Source organism: Halichoerus grypus, chromosome 5 (genome assembly GCF_964656455.1).
Source record: "Halichoerus grypus chromosome 5, mHalGry1.hap1.1, whole genome shotgun sequence".
Classification (NCBI taxonomy): domain Eukaryota; kingdom Metazoa; phylum Chordata; class Mammalia; order Carnivora; family Phocidae; genus Halichoerus; species Halichoerus grypus.
In genome coordinates, this window is record NC_135716.1 from 106114258 (window position 1) to 106133622 (window position 19365).

General features: G+C 36.7%; 1 protein-coding gene across 1 annotated transcript in view; it reads right to left on the reverse strand.

The window, feature by feature from the left end:
* Positions 1 to 19365, reverse strand: part of SNX7 (sorting nexin 7) — a 97439-nt gene that overhangs the window by 44510 nt on the left and 33564 nt on the right. The window contains exons 5-7 of the mRNA XM_036124381.2: positions 17729 to 17927; positions 12871 to 13070; positions 9965 to 10051 (exon numbers count right to left, since the gene is read on the reverse strand). Coding sequence (XP_035980274.1) covers positions 9965 to 10051; positions 12871 to 13070; positions 17729 to 17927 — 486 coding nt within the window. The remainder of the gene's footprint in view (positions 1 to 9964; positions 10052 to 12870; positions 13071 to 17728; positions 17928 to 19365) is intronic.

The window sequence follows — 19365 nt, forward strand, 5'->3', positions numbered from 1 at the left end:
TTTATCCTGCTTGCTTGGTCCTCATCCCCAGCCTCCACCCCTTCGTTTTCTATATTCCAGCTACACTAGCTGTGACTAAGCTCCTGGAACGTGCAGAGCTCGCTTTGCATGGATTCTTCTTAGAACACTTGTGTCCAGATCTTGGAATGATTGCCCCTTATCAGCATTCACCTGTTCTCTCAATGTTACCTTTTCAGAAAGGCCTTCTCTTCCCTTCCTGGTATTCTCTATCGCATCGCCCAGGTTCAGTCCCTTCATAATTTATTAAATTATTTAATTTAATTTAAATTTACTATTATTAAATTTTTTTAATTTGGTTATCAAATTATCATAGTCATTTATTATTTTTTCCTTTTTTTCAGTATCCCCCAACTAGACTGCTATCACCTTTAAGGACAGGGGCTTTGTCGGTCTCCATCCCTGCAATTTCCCCACAGCCAAGTGCCTGGAGAGGGAAGCAGCTAATAACTCTTGGCTGACTGACAACCTAGGCTTTGATTTTCTCATCTACAAAATGGGAATAAACTACTACTGAACTTGTAGTATTATACATTGAATAATATATGCAAATGATTAGCACAGTGCCCAGCACACAACAGGTACTAAATAGATGCAAAATATGCATAGACAATGGAAAGCGCTAGTTTGGGTCTAGAAACTCTTTGAAAGTTGAATGGTGCTTTGATAGGGTATCTCTCCCTAAATTTACTGCCCTATTGACTATGATTTAATAGAGAGAAAATGCTTCCTTTCCAAAGCCTAGAAATATAACAAATCAAAATGCACTTAATTTAGTGATCCAGCACTGTGCTGGAAGAAAAACTACTGGTTCTATTCTTCATGGAAATATAATTTTTTTTTATTTTTAGTAGTGCTATTTAAATGATTCATACTTTAAATAACATGTTTTATGGTACCATTGTATCTTCCCTAACATATTATTCTTTTATACTTTCTTCCTCTAACTTACCAAAATTTTTACTGACACAAGCTCTAGATCTATAAACATTAATTCATCTTCAAAAAAATTTTCTTCAAAGTAAGCATCATTTCTGCATGTTCATGGATAAAGAGTAATTAATGTCTGATTAAGGTCACAAGTTAAGTAAAAGTGAATCAGAGCCCTCTCCAGGCTTCAGACTCCCAGTGTGTTATTGCTCTAAGCATAATCAAATATTTATTGAGGGCCTAGGCCAGGCCGGGAGTGAAAGAGATATGTAAGACAGACCCTTAGGACACATTTCTTACTAACAAAAAGTCTAAATTAAAAGGAAATTGAATCTATTTTGAGTTTCTATATGGGACAGCTATTTAAACTATTATATCTATGGTGGGCAGAACTCCACAGACCAAACCACAAATCCACAAGGACACCGTTAAGTAGAATTTCTTAAATCCTGAGAAGACAGGACTAGAATTTTAAACCACTTCTTTCACTTACCCATTTGTTACTTTTTCTGTTGCAGTTAAGACAGTGGGGGAAAAAAATGTTTGGAGAGAAAGACAGGAGCTAACAATCTTCCTTTAGAAAATCATCTACAACAATGTTACACTGCCTCGTTTTTCTACAGCCTTCCATTGTCTCCTCCCTCCTTCTACCCTCACCCACCACAAGCATACACAAGCCTCATTCATCAAGACTGTAGGTTTATGTGTTCTTTTTTTCAAATCAGTAAACATTAAGATGTAATACATTCCCTAAGCAAATTTCATAGGTAAAAATTTCTGGAAGTCATACAAGTTTCTCACTTCACCTTCAGATATCTCCTGACTAATTTTCGTGGTTAACAGTTAATATGAGCCTGCCAGCGTTCAGATTTGTGTTCACAACAGACATGCTAGTGTTTATGGATTCAAAAAAAAAAAGTGACTAAAACATGGTTTTTCGTCATAAATATGTTATAAAAAATGTGTTGATCTTTTAGTTGATTTGAAATACTTTAGTTCTTTTTATTGATGTTTCTCACTTGTTCCATATTAGATTTGAAATGGCTTCAAAAGTTACACTCTACAACTGGCTTAAACCCTGTAAGTAAATAAAGGCATTAGTGCAGAGGGAAAATAAGAGTAGGGAAAAACATGGTTAAAGCCAGGGGTGAGGATGACACACAAAAGACACACTTACTTGCCAGACAGAACCGGATCTGAATTGGGGCTCTTAATAGTCTAGTAACTAAAGTAAGCAGTGGGTTGGATCAGGTATAAAACCTGATGTATATGCTAAAAAAAAAGCTAATGGCTCAGGAGAAATTAGATCCTACTGCTGATGCTGAGAGATAAATGAAACTTTTCTCAAGAGTCTTCATAAATGAAAAATAAAATGTAGTCAGTGCTGTTGATGCTTATCATAAAGGGATTTATGGTTCTCCTTTTTAAAAAGTCCTTCATTATAAATCAATGGCATAATACCAAGTATAGTTTAGTTAAAATAATCCCATGGAGTCCAAAACACAACTTCTTGATTGTACAAATTCAGATACGTTTTAAAGTACCCATTCAATTACCTAGAGTGACTAGGTGGGGTCACTGGGAGCCGTCACTTTTCAGCCAAGCTAATTGCTGCCTTTTTTTTTTTTCTTAATATATTTTTTTGACATTGTGAAGGTCCAAGAAGCAAAACTATAGCCACACTTAAACTTTGCTCTAGAAGAATAAAACATCCAACACACACTTCAAAGAAAGTTCTTCTAATATTGCTTATAAAAATATTTACAATCTAACACTAGTTAGGTACTGGACTAAGTTTTCAGATGCTGATTTAATAACACTCTAGGGAAGATATTCCCCACAACTGTTATAGTCGAGGAAATTGAGGCAAGGAAAACGTAAATAACTTGCCTAAAACTACAAAGGAGCACAGTGTTGTGGTTGAAATTACATGCAACTCTGCAATTAGGTTTGAGACCTTGTATGAAATACTTTTCAGGGACAGCTCTACATAAAAGTGCCAGGAGCATAAAAATAAATGTTAGAGGGGGAAAGTAATATGGTACAATTTCAGATGGAGATCCCAGACTCAACAGACTCCTATTCACAGGGTAGACATGATGTTTTACCATTGACTCAAATATCCACTAGCCTCCTTTACAAGTTTATGTAAATAGGAGTATATGCCCCACCCCCCTCCCCCCCACAACCACTCAAACCAACGGATGCCCTGAATGAGAGGCCTGCTGGCGAAGGTATAGAGGGACAGGAATTCTAGGCACTGGCAGGGACTTTGTTCTGGGAGGAGAAGCTGCTGAGGGCCGTTTTGACTACAGCCTCCCCCACCCTCCTGTCCCAAACTCCCACCCAGCTGTGGTATACTACTCCAATACGTGCTACACTGTGTATTTGCGGCACGTGTCTATTAGTTTTTTACCCAGAATCCATTCTCCACTCCCCTTCTTACTACCTGAAAGAGCCCTGGTTTTTTTTCTGGTATTTGCATCAAGGGGCATACTATTGGCTTATCTAAGTCAATTCTGATGGCCACATTCCCACTCCAAGTAATTGACTCGATCATGGACTTTTCACAACTCTGGCTAGTGAGAAATGAGGAAAAGTCTGCTGGATGCCTTCTAGAGTAAATGGATAAAAGGAAATATACAAGAAAAAAGTCCTTCTTCCTTCCACTGGATGAGTGTCATATATGTACCTATGTGTACTTGTGTGTATGTGAGGGGCACAGATGCAAACAGACAAAAAAGAAGCCAAGAGAGGAAAACAGATACTAAGAAATGAGGCACACAGAAAGGAATAAATTTGTAAAAGGTCAAGGGAGAGAGATAGGACAATAAATATCCGAGAAAAGGTAGAGGCGACCTCTGCCCCCCACCACACAAAAAAAATTATGTCAATACTATCATTTCCTAGAAGCTTAGAGGAAAGCCAGTCTTGCTTTGTGCAGTGTTTAGTACACTATCAAGAACATTTGAAGATTAATAGCCACTATTTGAGGACAAGAGTAAAATACTGGTTCAAAAATAGCAAGTCATACAGAGCAAAGACCAGCTTGAATAAATTTGGTATCTGTTTGCATCTACTGAATGTGGCTATATGCAAATCCAGATCATAATGATCTTATGAAAATGCATTTTTTTTTTGCTCACATAAATATACTGCTAAACAGCTATGGCATTATATCTAGATCCAACTCTCAGATTCTATGCACATATTGCTAAATGTCAAATGTATTCATATTCATTTATATCTGAATGCTGCTTTGAGTGGAAAACTATAAATCATCCATTCAAAAATAAAAACAAAAATAAAATGGATATGCAGCATTATTTAGCACCACAGATGAACCTTATTTATCTTGCAGTTAAGCAGCGAAGTGAATAAGCATTTTCAAACAGAAGCTCTGACTCTGAAAACTTAATAACTAAACTGCAAAAACCACAAGTTTCTTCAAAATATCTGAATTTTCCTCATAATCTCAGTTATTGTTGTTACACTATTATCTCTATTACCTATACTTATCTTAATTATTCTGTATCAAGCTGCTTTTATAAATTCCCCATAAATGGAGAAGTGGTTAAAAAGATGAATGACCCTAAATAAATTTGTTGAGTTCATTGTGTTGGTTCCATCATTTACCACCAGCCAAAGCATATAAATTTCCTCTCCTTCTCCTCACCAGCTAATCCTTCTCTGGTTTTTAATATTGGAATATGCCATGGCTCAGTCCCATTAAGTCCTGGGACCTCTTTTTTCTCATCCTCAGCAAATCTCATGGCTTTATATACTATCTACTAACAACTCCCAAATATGTATCTCCCAGCTGGATCCCTGACCTGACCTATGGATTTTTATATGGATTTTTATATGTAACTCTTTACTCAAAATCTCCACTTGGATATCTGATAGGTACATCAACTTTAAATGTCTAAATCTGATTTCTTCATCTTCCCCATTAATCCTGTCCCTTCTGAAGTCTTCCCCATTTCAATTCATGCCAACTCTTACCTTCCAGTTGCTCAGTCCAAAAACCTTGGTGTCATCCTTGCCCACTCACAATCTACAGATGTCCAAATAGCAAACAGCTCTACCTTCACAATATATTTGGAATCTGACCACTTCACACCACTTCCACCCTGTCCAGTGGGATTGTAAGAGGTAGTCAGTCTCCAGCACTGGTGTTCTCCTATCCCATGCACACACCACATACACACCATCTCTTGTCTTTCCCAAGAACAATAATTGTTTCATGACTTACGTCTGATGGCGTTACTCCTCAGTTCAACTGTTCTCTTCCTATTTCACTGAGACCAGATCTCATGATCTGACCCCTCTGACCTCATTTACTATAACTCTTTCACTTGCTCATTCCATTCCAGCAACATTAGTCTGCATGCTTTTTCTGAACCGTGCAGGCATATTTACCCTTTTGTACTTACTGACTCTAACTGAAATGCTCTTCTTCCAGATATTCATGGAGTTCAAGACCTCCCCCCTTTCAGGTTTTACTTAATCACCTTCTTGGTAAGACCTTCCCTGACCCCCATTTTTAAATTTCACTGCTCCCAAACACTTCCTCTTCTCCACACTTATCCTTATAGGACAATCAACTTAAATTTTAATTAATTAATTGTTTACTGTTGTCTCCATCCACTAGAATGAGGGTCTGCTTTTCTTTTTTTTTTTTTTTTTTTTAAAGATTTTATTCATTTATTCGACAGAGAGAGACACAGCGAGAGAGGGGACACAAGCAGGGGGAGTGTGAGAGGGAGAAGCAGGCTTCCCGCTGAGCAAGGAGCCCGATGTGGGGCCCGATCCCAGGGCCCTGGGATCATGACCTGAGCCGAAGGCAGACGCTTAACGACTGAGCCACCCAGGCGCCCCGAGGGTCTGCTTTTCTTGACTGCTACCTCCCCAGTGCCCGCAATAGTGTCTCTCTTACAGTAGGTCCTCAGCAACATTTGTCGGTAGGTTTCATTGAATACCTCTACCTTAAAGGTCATCTTATCATGACATAAAGTTGCATATCTCTCATTTTTTCCTCCATTTTATATGCTATAGTTCAGTCTATAGAGCCACTCATTATCTGCCCTCCTTGCAAGCTAGAGATGGTAAGGGTAACTAACAACTTGAAACATTGGCTTCCCTTCATTCTTTAACTGCTATGGATTCTATCTTCCACCTACAACTCTCTCAAATTTACTCCCCTCTCTAACTCCTCAACTACCTCTTCAGTTCAGGCTCCCACTGGATCCACGCTGCCCAAAGGATCAAGTCCATATTCCTCATCCTGACAGACAACAAGGCTCCCTAACTGACTGTGGCCTATCTTTATAGCCACATCCCCTTATCTCCCCTATACGTGCTCCCTATACATCAACCTAGTTTTCTCAGTTTAGCATGCTTCTTGAGCTTTTGCTACTTTTCATAATACTGACTACATGCAATATGCTCCCTGCTCTTCAAGGAAAAATTCTGAAGTCATTTTACAGAAGCCATCTCATATATTACTTCTATAAAGTCATCAAAGTAACAGCAGCTAACAACCACTGAGTGCTTACTAGGATTCAAATAATTGACTTACACTGTACCATTTAACCCTTAAACAAATCTATTAGAAAGGTACTAATAACTTCCCCCAAATTATACATGACAAAACAAGGCTAAAGGAAGTTAGGAAACATGTCCTAGGTCATAGACTTAATAAGCAGATGAGCTAGGATTGGATCCTACATCTACCTAATTCCAAAGCCTAAATGTCAAAACTAAAAAAACAGCTGAGCTGACTTTAAATGGGTATTCTGAAAGTCTTTACTGAGTTAGGTCATTTTAAAACGATGTATTTTATTGTTGTGAGATAAGAACTACAAACCACAAGCTCTAAGAAGCTGCCACTTTATAACTACCCAGATAATAAATCAAAGAATTCACTCTAAAGCACCGTTTTTAGTCTGCAGGCAAACACATAATTTTTGTAGGCATATTTGTGTGATGAGAAAAACTAACAATAATACCATTATTGTCAATTTACAGCATTTACAAAATTACAGGCAAGGTAAAAGTCCAGAACCTTGTTTCTGTGTGCCACGAAGCCACATAACCGTCACCTGATATGTCTAAAAGGACCTCTGGAATGTTACAACTCTGCTCATTTCTACCCAATAATTATAACTCTCCTAGTTTTTGCCCTTCTTGGTAAAGCTTCATTTCACGGACCTTTTCATTATGAGTTGCTTTGCTGGGTTTGCATATAGCATCCCACTCAAAGGTGACTTTGATGGGGCCTCTAAAGGCAGCCCCGGCAGGTCTCCATAGAAATGGCCCCAGGGTTGTCTCCAAAGTGGCCCTGCTTGAGTTGCCATGGTAAACAACCAGGCTAGATTGCTATATTCAGTTCTCTGCCAGGGTCGCCATGGTGACTGCAAAGGATGGCTCCTTAGAAGGACCTCACAAGGGCGCGTTTCCATGGTGACCCTATCCTGCATATTTCTAAGCAACTTCCCTCTGGTTGTTCTGTGACCAATCATGGCAGGTTCATTCTGAGAGTCACCCTGGACAGTTTCTCCCACAGATACCGTCATAACACATAGGCATTTGGAAGTGAGGTCTGTAAACAAATAAACTGCTCGAAAACGTAAATGGTACCATTCATAAATCATTAAATTAGTCCGTATACGTTTTAGGAAGGATCTGTTTTGATGGGTAACAAAAAAAAAAAAAAAAAAAAAAAAAAACATTTGCAACGTCTGTTAAATGTGTCTGTTTCAAATCTTAATTTAAAATATCTTACAGAGTATAATGCAGATAATTAAAGTTTCAAATTTCTCCAATCCTACAACATAGCAGATAACTAGGTAAAAAATACTTTATAGTGGATATGACACATACACATAAAATGAAATCATAAATACAGATGGATCATTAGGTTATAATGAGATATCAAGGAAATTTTTATAGAGCAAAAGACAAAATATTTGCAAGTCAAATGAAAAAAAAAATGTGTTTTTTTAGTTGAGTTGGGAAAGCCTAGCCGTATTTGGGCCCAAGCTATTTTTTCCTGTATTTTTGTGGTTGGAACAATCTCAATTACTCTTCCTTTCAATTTAAAATATGAATATAAACCATTCTGAACAGATGCTTGGTTTTTAAGCCATGTAACTATTCTCCTGAAACTTTAAAATACTGTACTTTATCTAGTATTTAGTCAAGGGCAAATTTTATCTAATTGCTAATTTTTCAGTATCTTTAAAAATTACCTAACAAATAAAAAGAATCCACAGTTCAAAAGATACAATTATAATTTCTGTACACGTGCCCACTCTTTTTTGTTCTTTCCAAGTGACTCTTTAAATTTACACACACACACACACACACACACACACACACACACACACACATTCCCTATTGTGAAGAAAAGGTTAACCTTGGGTTTCCTCTTTTTTTCTCCTCATCTTGAGGTAATGGCAAACATGATTTTCCCCACTGAGCATTAGTTCCATTGGCTTTACATTTCCCATTATTTTCTTTCTCAGAAATGCTTTTTATGTCCTACTCTGTCCACTGCAGTCCACCACTGCCCATTCACCTTCCATCCAGGAGAAAGACCTTTGAGTTTGAAAAACAAAAATAGTTCAAGGAAGATAAGGGTAATTCATAGTCACTTCCTGGTGAAGGCTCGATGTTCTACACAAAGTCTGAATTTGTAGAGACTTCTTGCTTTAAGCCTTCAGCATATTTTTGTGAATCAGAGCAATCACTGCAATTTTCATTCATTCATTTATTCACTAAATTTTTATTGAGCAGCTACACAATATCTCTGGCACTGTTTTAGGGGCTGAGAACACTTCGGGAATCAAATAAAAAATTCCTGCCTTTCAGGTGCTTAGATTATAGACAGGGAGAGAGAGAAAGATAGTAAGTACAAAGAAAACCAGTAAGTACAAAATCATATCTCTTGTTAGAAAATGATTAAAGTCAGGGAGAAAATTAAAGCAGAGAAGAGGGAGGCTGACCCCAAGCCAGGATGGGATGGGGGCTACGATACTAGGATTAATGGAGGGTTTCAAGAACTCCCCACGCACCTGCCATAAGCATACTCAATATTGTACTCAATACTAAACAAAATCCTTACATTAAAAAGGATCATAGAGAATTCAATAGAAGTTAACCAAAGTAATACTCAATTTTTCCCACTTTTATACTTGTTCTCTGGGAGGCAGCAGTCTGAGGAAGGCAAGTGATAACACCACCTCTGAGCCTACTTCTGCTTCAAGAACTATATGAACTTAGGAGAGTTACTCCGCCTTCAAAGCCTCTTTCTCAATTTTAAAACGAGAATAATAATTCCAAGGTGAAAGTAGTACTCTGAAGATATGCAAAGACAATAAAATATAAATACTAAAATATTGCGGGTGATACGATAGTGTCTGGAATCAGCATGAGAACACTTCAGAAAAAAGGTGAGGAAAGAGACAGATGAAGAAAGGCAGACAAAATGTCGGAAATGAATGAAGCCCAGTGATGGGTATACGAATTTATTATATCACTCTTTATGTTTGAAATTTTCCATAAAAATCTACTGCAAGGAAAGGATGAAACTTGAAAGCAAAGACACTTCCTCTCTAAAGGTTTTGACAAGAACTAGGGAAAACTGTACAGGAACATTGACTTATTTTGTATAAAAACCTTATATAATGAGCAAAAAATGGATTTATCTACTAACCTTCTGGAACAATGTTAGGTACTTTCCATACCTTCTACTAACACTCTAACTTAAAAAAAAAATTAACTTCAAACTTTACTCATAATAAGAGACAAAATATAAGATGGAAAAGCAGAAAACCATCATTGTTTAGCTTGCAGACCAATGGGTACTCAATGTATAATCGGTTTTTAGAAGAAAGTTTAGTATCATTTGCTGAATCCTTAAAAACAAGCATGCAATGGAGTTCTATACCACTAATAAAAATTTAAGACAATGAATCCTATATGATTAAGATCAAGAAACTTAAAAACTTACCAGATCAGTATCTGCCTTTTTATACGTCAAAGCTTCCACTTTGGAATCCAGTTCTGCTTGTATTTGGTCTCTCCTTTTCATAACACCCTTCATATCAAAACACAAGGATGGAATAGGTTGCACTTAGGTTTAATAATATTTGTATGACAAAAAAATATACACTTTAGAATATAAATAGCATCTCTTCCCCCAAGTCATCAGTCATTTGGGATTACAATGACTTAAAGAAAAAAAAATTTTTTTTAATCTCTAAAAGCTAAACTGAAAGCAAGCATTTAAGAGACTTTTTCCCCCCCAAATCTTTTATTCATTTTCCCAATATACATCTTACTGGGTTAGGTATTTTATGTACAACTCTTGATGGAACACCCTAGACATACACAGTTCTTCAAAAAGAGCAAAAAAGCAAAACAAATAATCAAACAAACAAACAAAAATCTGTGAGAGCACTGAAAATACATGTGATAGTGTAAAGTGGTCGCAGTTGGGACGTCACATGGGCCACTCACCTAAAATGTCTGTAATAATTGGTAGCCCACTTATCCAATTCCAAAGGCATGGTTAATCAAAGAGTTAATTATAGTGGGGAATCAGAAAACTGAAGTGTGCACTCACATTCTGAGACTCTGTCTTAGCTTAAAATACATCAATATTAATCAATTAGCCAAGCTTTTGATGAGAAATCACAGCCTCTTCTCTGACTGTGAGGAGTTCCATCTTGTTTTCTTGCATAATCATGATTTCATGTTTTGGTGTCTTTAAAACACCCGTGAGGGAATCTGAGTGCAGAATTCACCTTCACCTTTTATAATGTTTGCCAGTCTTTTACAATGTCTTTCCCTGAGTGACTCACTTTTCTTCCAAGACACGCTCCTTGGGCTAATTTATGGACCCAAGGACTCATTTTATTTGTACTCATTTTCACTGGTTTTCACAATATTAGTTTAAGTAATAAAATTGTGATAATGAACACAAGTGGCCTAAACAGGTTAAGGAAGAAAAATGAAAACAAGCTCCAGGTAAGTGAACAATTCAACCAGAAAGAGTAGAAATGCAGGACATACAAGAGAAGAGCCTTAATGAGGCACAGGTCATTTAGGGGTTTTCAGAGGAAGGTTAAGAACCTACCTATAATACAGTTAAATGGAGGCCAGATAAGATGGCTATAGTATTTGGGAACTGAGAGGCATTAAGGATAAAAAGCATCCTGAAAATTACCCAGTCTAGTTTTGTGCCTGGTGGAATCACTCTTAAAACACTCAAAAGAGATAAACCTTTCTTGTATTTTCAAAGAAATCAATAGAAAATTCAGCTAATTATCACAGATATTTTACATTTATTTCAATGTTTCATTGCCATTACTATCAGGAACCCCTTCCTTTCTCTAACCCAAATGACACGTACTACAATTTAGTCTCATTTAAGGTCTGTTTCCATAAATATGAAGTACTGTGCTTCACATAGGTAGAATAGTTTAAGAGTTTGCTTCAGAAGACGAATAGTAAAATTACACAAATTTAATCATTTTGTCAAGGCATACACTTCATTATTTTAGCTCACATTGAAGAAAACCTTCCAATACAAAACAGACCAGAACTGCAATATAAATGCTACTGATTATGCCCTGGGAATCTACAAAATAATATAATCAAATGAGAACCTACAAAACAGTTCTTTCTGGTTACTATTATTAATTTTTCCACACCTATAATGATATATGACTTAAATTACATAATTTTCATCTTGACATAATAAAGAGAAAAACATCTAATTAAGGGAAAATATACTATTTTTAATTATACAAATCAGATCTCTTTGAAAAGCCACACAAGGAGGATATCAATAATGAAGCAAAACAATGAAATGTAGCCAAGGAGATTGATGGAGACAAGGAGGAGACTCCTCCACAGTGAAACCTCAGAGGCTTTTGGGAAGCCAGAAGGGTCTGTTTAAAGAAGACCCCAATAAAAGGAAGTAACGGCAGCAACCTGAAATATCTACAAAATATTTAATGGCTCTGAAAGAAAAACCTAAATGTGATAAGCACAAAAGGGGCAGATCTCATGCTGAAAGGCTAAGAGAGTTTTTCTTACCAAGACAGAAGCAAAATTAAAAAAAAAAAAAAATTCCCTCCAAACCAAGAGTACATGAAAACATGGCTCCGATTAGAAATGGCAGAAGAAATGGACTATATCTGAATGTAAGCAGACTCCTGCCCCCACGGCCACGCTAAAACACCAGAACCCTGAGGGTACCAGTTTGTGCCAAGGTACTGTGCGCAGAGGATAACACAGGATGAAAAACATTAGCTCTGCAGATAGCATTGCTAAATCCCAAATATCTGGAAACCTTAACTTGAATTGAGGAGGTTAAATGCAAAACTTTGATACAAGAGGAAGAAAAGCCTTTGCAACCAGTGAAAGAAACACATTTTAACTTAACGGATTTCTTTTTAGAAGCACCCAGAAAACGGAACAAACATCAAGATCCACTCAAGTACTTTGTACATAATGATAAATGAATTGCTAAATCAAATGTACCTAGAAGGGGGTAAGCAACTCTTTCATGAAAAGAAATTTCTAAAGCACTAAAAATTTTTAAAGTAAACTTTTAAAAGCTTGGAAAAACTAATCATATCCTCTATGTAAATCTTGACTGAGGATGTTTCAGATCTACGTGTAATCTTACACGTCCTTGTTGCTATTGAGTATTCTGCCTTTTATTAACATATTCTGCTACTCATCAGTTCACTCACATAGTGAACAAATCTTTATGGAGTATCTTTATATGCAAAGCATTCTGCTCAGACAGGAGGACAGTGGTGAAACAAGAGAAATAGAAACCACCTTTGTAAAGCTTACAATCAGGTTGGGGACTAAGGCGAAAGTGTAACGAGGCATTCTTACCATTACCGTTTCACTGTAAAGCACATACTCATGTACAGCAGGAAGCAGGGCCTCTGAGAGTCCAGACATCCGTTTCTCAGTGGCCTGACAGCATTGGTCAAGGCATCTGGCAACCCCTTTTAGACTATCAACCAGATCTTCTTCTGACGCTGACCACAAAACATGAATCGGGCCGTATTCTTTCATTTCATCAGAATATTCTAAAAACAAAAGTTAAGTCCTTCAATTTATAGAAGCTTTAAAAGCCCCTATACTAAAGACAGTAAGAAAGTTATTTTTTTCATTGTGCATATATTCTTCCAAATGCACATAAAAAGATGGATATTCTCTTTCATCAAATTGAGCGGTCATTCCAATCCACTCAGGCCAGTTCTTGAATGACTACTGTCCAAGAGTGATCAGCAACAGCCACCTTTTTCACTCTCAAAAGTATCCTGGCTTAGAATATAAATTATACGATCACCGTCATCTATCATGGACATCTGCCTACCAAATAAACTATACCTCAGTGTCTCAGAGGCAACATTACCTAAACAAACTTGTCTTCTTTCTTCCCTTCTCCTGAATACATATCCTACTTAACAGTAATTGTTTCCAGTGATCTAAGCAAAAAATCCAGGTATCATCCTATACACATACCTGCACAGAGCTACTCAATCACCAATTCCAATATTTCTTAATATCCATCCATCCACCCACCAATCCATCAATCCATCCATCCATCCATCTATCTATCTATTCTTGCTTCCACTGTCATCAGCTCATCAGCATCTATAACTACACTACCGCAAGGGACTTCTAACTATTCTCCCTCTTTTAATTTTTGTCACAGTATACAAACATTGAAGCTTCTTAACTGAATTAGAAAGTCCTTTATGATCAGTCCCTACATTGCCTCTCCAGGTCCAACCCTTGAGATTCTCTCCCAAAGATATTTTAATTCAGGCCAAAATAATTACTCATTCATGAATATCTCATGATTTCTCCTCATTTAAACATTACATATATCCCTTTGCCTTGCCCTTTGCCATTCCTACCATCTGACAAGCTACTTCTAATCCTTTAAATCCTAGCACAAATAAATTCCTTCTGATTCTGTTCCAAAAGATTTGTAGATGCTTTCTCCTCAATGAGCTGATCATAATTTTATATTTCTATTAATGCCTATCATAATTTTATGCTTGTATTATTCCTTTCTATTATAATTGCTTGCATAAATCATATGCTCCTAGGCCATATGCTCCTTAAAATAGGGGCTGAGTCTCATTATTTTCTTTTATCTCAAAGCCTGCTACATACTATGTTCAATAAATATTCTCATATTAGTGAGAGAACGAATGAACAACAAAAGATTATTCAGTGCTTGATAAGCCATTAATTCAAAAATTTGGATTTCATTTTAAAATCTGAATATTTTTACATTTTTTCTTTTGTACTATCATCTTTGATAAATAATAGCTTTTTATGGTAGAGAATGTATAAGCAGTGAGCAATTTTTTGTCTAATATCCATTAAATACAATGAAATTCTCTATATTTTATCATCTTACTACTCATTAGGGTTAGTTGAAATATGTCATATTACTCTAAACTATTAAAATATCAAAAGTTCATATGATCAAGCAAGCTGAAAAATATTTTTAAAAATTTAAAAATAACGGAAATATTAGTTGTCACTGAATAAAGGTATTAGGTTTCATGACCACTAGAGCCTTTCCAATTGCACCCTCCTGATCTAGGCCTATCCTTTGTTTTAAGTAATGGCCATATTAAACTAATATTTCTAGCAAAGAAAAATGTTTTCCTTTATCTCTTTTTCTCAATTTTTGTATACATCAGTGTGTATCATTAAACCCTGCAATATTTATGTTTATATAGAGAGCTTTCCTAAAATTCTACACTGTGCTTACACAGCACTCAGATCACATTTATATGCAAACACTTAATGAGTTGCACTGTAATGTCTATTAATATATCTGTTTCTCCAACTAGACTCTGAGCTCAAGGACAGGTACCATTTTATTCCTCCTTTAGCCTCCAGTACAGAGAAGCATCACAGCATGTGGTCAATACAAATATGGCAAATAAACTGGGGAACACAAAAGAAAACAAGATCAAAGAAAAAAACTTGAATAAAAAAACTTTTAAGATTTTATTTATTTATTTGAGAGAGAGAGAGAGCACGAGCAGAGGAGGGGCAAAGAGAGAGGGAGAAGCAGACTCCCTGCTGGGCAGGGAGCCTGACCAGGCTCTATCCCAGGACCCTGAGCCAAAGGCAGACACTTAACCAACTGAGCCACCCAGGTGCCCCAAAATTTGAATAAGAAATTTTTAAAAAGAGAAACCACTAGTTATGATCACCAAATTTTCATGATTTGAATATGAATGAAATGTCCTATATAGCTTAGGCTCCCAAGGCTACAAATGAAAACATTCCAACATTTTTAATAGAATCTGACAAGTGGGCTTCACATTGGAAAGACTAAGAAATCCCTCAAGTTTGGGCCAGTGGCAATCACTCCCTGAAAATTAGAACTCAAATTTATAATCTACCATAAAATCCAGCTTTCCTTCTGAGCATTTCACCAACTTTAGAGTATACCAAAAATTTTAAAACTATTCCCTTGCACCAGTAAATGTGAAGCAGCACATTGATATTCTACAAAACTCCTACATCTCAAGAGTTTCCAGCAGCTTCTCTGAATCGCTATCCCACTTAACTATGCATCAAGAATATACTTAACAGAACTGGAATCACAGAACCCACTCAAAACAATTAGCCTCTTGAGATTAAAAAAAAAAAAAAAAAAGACAAATGGTAAATAACAAGGGCAGACCAATAAGTCTTAAAAGAAATTATTAAACTATATTCAGTTACCACAATGACATCATCAAGTATCAGTGCATTGGAAAAAAAAGGTAAAGGGAAACGTACATTCAGCTATAACAATTTTTTCTATATTTCTTTTGATAACCAATTGATTCTTGATAAAGCAAATTTTCCTACCACCAAATGATATGTTAATTCATTTATTTTTTCAATCATTGAACAGGTTTTAGTTGAGCACCTACTATGTGTTAAGTACTATCTAGATACTAGAAATAAAATAAATCTTTTCCCTTTTTGGTTCTGATGGAATTTACTGTTTAAGGGGGGAACCCAGAAAATAACAACAACAACAAAAAATAAGCCATCAATATAGAGACTCTCAAACCAATTTATATCAGGAAGTAATATAAATTGACTTAGCCACCTATTTTTAATGTAGTTAAATGCAATTAGAAAATTAGCAAAAAGTCATCATGGAATTGGAAAAAAAATCATCATGGAATAAAGTCTAACTTATAAACTAAAAAAAATAAGAAAATTGAAAAAGGAAATGGTGACAGAAAATAGAAAGAGGGACCTAATTTCCAATATATAAATTTCTCTGCCATGCTGGGACAGGCCCAATAGAGAGTACTTGTTCCAAAAATACCACTAGGAAATGTGGACACCTGATTTTCTTAAACATCACCTTTTTGATTTTAAGCTATGATCCATGTTGTACATTTGAGACCAACTTCATACAACTACATTCAAAATCTGAAGCTCAGGGCTTACTTTGCCACTATTACTTTAAATATGGGAACAAGAATAGCTAGTGATTGATTAACGCAAATGGGGACTGGCCATGACTACCTTCAAAATCGTATAGAAATCAAAGATGTTCTCAGTAGGTCTGGGCATAAGCCACACTTGAAGGTGAAATTCTAACTTAATGTTATGTGATTCCTCATGTAAGGAGCTTAGACGTCACTCCTCAATCCTAAGTAAAATGCTGAAGAGACTGAAAAATGAACAACTTTTCTTGACTCTGGAAGATAGGAGAGGACACAGGACAAACCATTGCCCTCCAGGTTGGAAAGACAGGTGAATACAAGGAATTGTGGGTTCCTGGGCATACACTAAAGAGCGGAACCACCTCCAGCCACCCACTGCTGGGGTAGGGAGACTGCAACTGTGACTGAGGGACTGCTGGGGGCTCAGGGTGGACAACTTTAAGAGCTAAAACCTTCAGGAGGACCCAGTCATGGGGAGCCCCCACAATATTGTGGGATTTACCCGGAGGAGTTCAACGAGGTTCCCACAGTAAATACTGAATAAAAACCACTCCTGCTTCTTGCAGGGGAAAACGAACCATTTTGAAATAGCCAGAGCATCTGTTCTTCTCAACAAAGGCCTGCCCTGAGGGGACACTAGTTAACCAGAGAAAGGAAGATACTCAACTCCAGCCCACTCTGGCCATTCTGTCCCAACGAAGCAGGGAGGGGAAAACTGAGAAATTCTTGTGAAGTTCACAGTCCAGAAGCACAGGCTCTCACTAAAAGACTGAGACCTGATTGCAAAACTATAGAACCTTTCAGGTATAACAATTTCTTCTATATTTAGAACTATAGAACTCTTCTATATTTAAAACTATAGAAGCTTTCTCCTCCCCCACGCCTTACTTAGAGCATTACTAAAGGCCTGTTTACAGCAGTTCCTTCTACCCAGCATCACGTCTGGCTATTAAGAAAAAAAAACCACAAGGCATAATAAAAGGCAAAAAAAAAAGATAATTTAAAGAGACAAGCAAGCATCAGAATCGGACAGGGCAGGGACCTTGAAAAGATCAGACCAGGAATTTAAAGCAACGCTCTAATGGAGAAAGTAAACGGCATGCAAGAACAGATGCGGGCTGTAAGCAGAGAGACGGAAGTCTTAAGAGAGAACCAGGAAGAAATGCTAACTTCACGTGGCTTTACTACACCAGCAAATGTGAAGATCTGTCAGAAACTGAACAACTTTGTGATCACATTCCAGTGATTCTACATACCCCTTTCTTCCTTGTAAATTCTCTGAGATATTTTATCTATCAAATTTATTTTCTGGCTAAATATTTCAATAAAGTTATTCATTTCCATGAACTCCTCCGGGCGGCTTTTCACTCCTCTCATTGATAACGCGACAGCTCTGACTGTCTGCCCCATCCTGCTGAGCAATCCAGGCCCTTGCTTCTTGTGAGAAGACAGTTCCTAGAAACAGACAGACAGACAGACAAATGAAATATTTGTGCTGAAGCAAATATTCCAATATTCCCAACAAAAGGAAATCTGATTGGAAGGAGAGAGAATAAAAATGTTTCATATACTTTTTTTTCATGTAGTTTGAAGCAGCTGAGTTTTAATGGGGCACAGTTCTTCCTCTAAGTCTGCCTTCTTGATAATATTCCTTTTCAAAGTACTCGTGTGAAACATGTATACCTGCTTCCTCTCAGCATGGATCTTTAAAAGAACGAGGTTTAACAAAGGGGATCGTGCTTAAGATGTTGGAAAAGATAAGAGGATAATATGAAATGCAATCTATATTTTATAACAGGAATCTAATGGGAAAATGATTGAGAGAAGATTTCTTAGGGTCTAAACTACTCCCTGAAAAAAAAAAAAAAGGAAAATTTCATTAATTCTTCAGTTATAATAATAGCTAACATGTATTGAGAGCTTAGTATGTTCCAGGCACTATACTCACATTTTTTTCATCTATAACTCACAATAACACTACGAGGTAGGTTCTATTATTATCCTCATTTTACAGAAGAAAATACAAGCACAGGAAGGTTAGGGAGCTTGCTCTAAGTCCAAGAGCAATTAAGTGCTGAACAAGGATCAGTCTGACTCCAGAGGCTTCACTGCTCAGCACTAACTAGCTTTTTCTTTGTACTGTTTCTACAATAGTTTGTAAATAGATACTCCCTGACCATAGAGAGCTCTTCAGTCAACCGAAGTTGGGTAAACTGTGACACTACCTCTACTTGCTGGCTGGCTGTAGAGAAAGATTTTTAAGAATGTATGTAGCAGGCTGTTTCATAGTTAATCTGGGAGGGAGGGCTACAGACTTGCAAAAAGAAGAAATGCAAGAAAAGGATACACCACACAAAAGTAACCCTTTAGAAGTATAGCATATTGAAAAAGAACACCAAGAAGAAGACCAAGGGATCCTGGTGATGGTTATACCACTTGTAAACATAGGTTTGGGATCAAATAAAAGTTGATCAAATAAAAGGTTACCCACCACGAAAAAAAAATCTATAAATAATACTGTTGACTACCAAGTCCACAGATAAAAATATTATTATGTATTATTTACCCAAATATTAAATAACATATTTATCCAGATTTTCTTTCCTGAAGGTCTTACATAGAAGAATACATAGAAAGTAAACTTGTTTGCTTCCAAGTCAGTATGATTTTATGAGCATATAACCACAGATGCCACCCCTTGACCAGGTAACACATCTCTCCAGGAGTGCTACAGCATCTCTTGATATAGTTAACATTATCAGAGACAGCACAAGTCACAACTGGCAAGCTATTATTGTGAATCTTGACTACAGAGAATGTTTCTAGCAGCTTCTAAGGTTCTGGAGTCAGGCCACAAATTCATTTCACAGAAGTCTCAAAGGGCTTCCAAAAA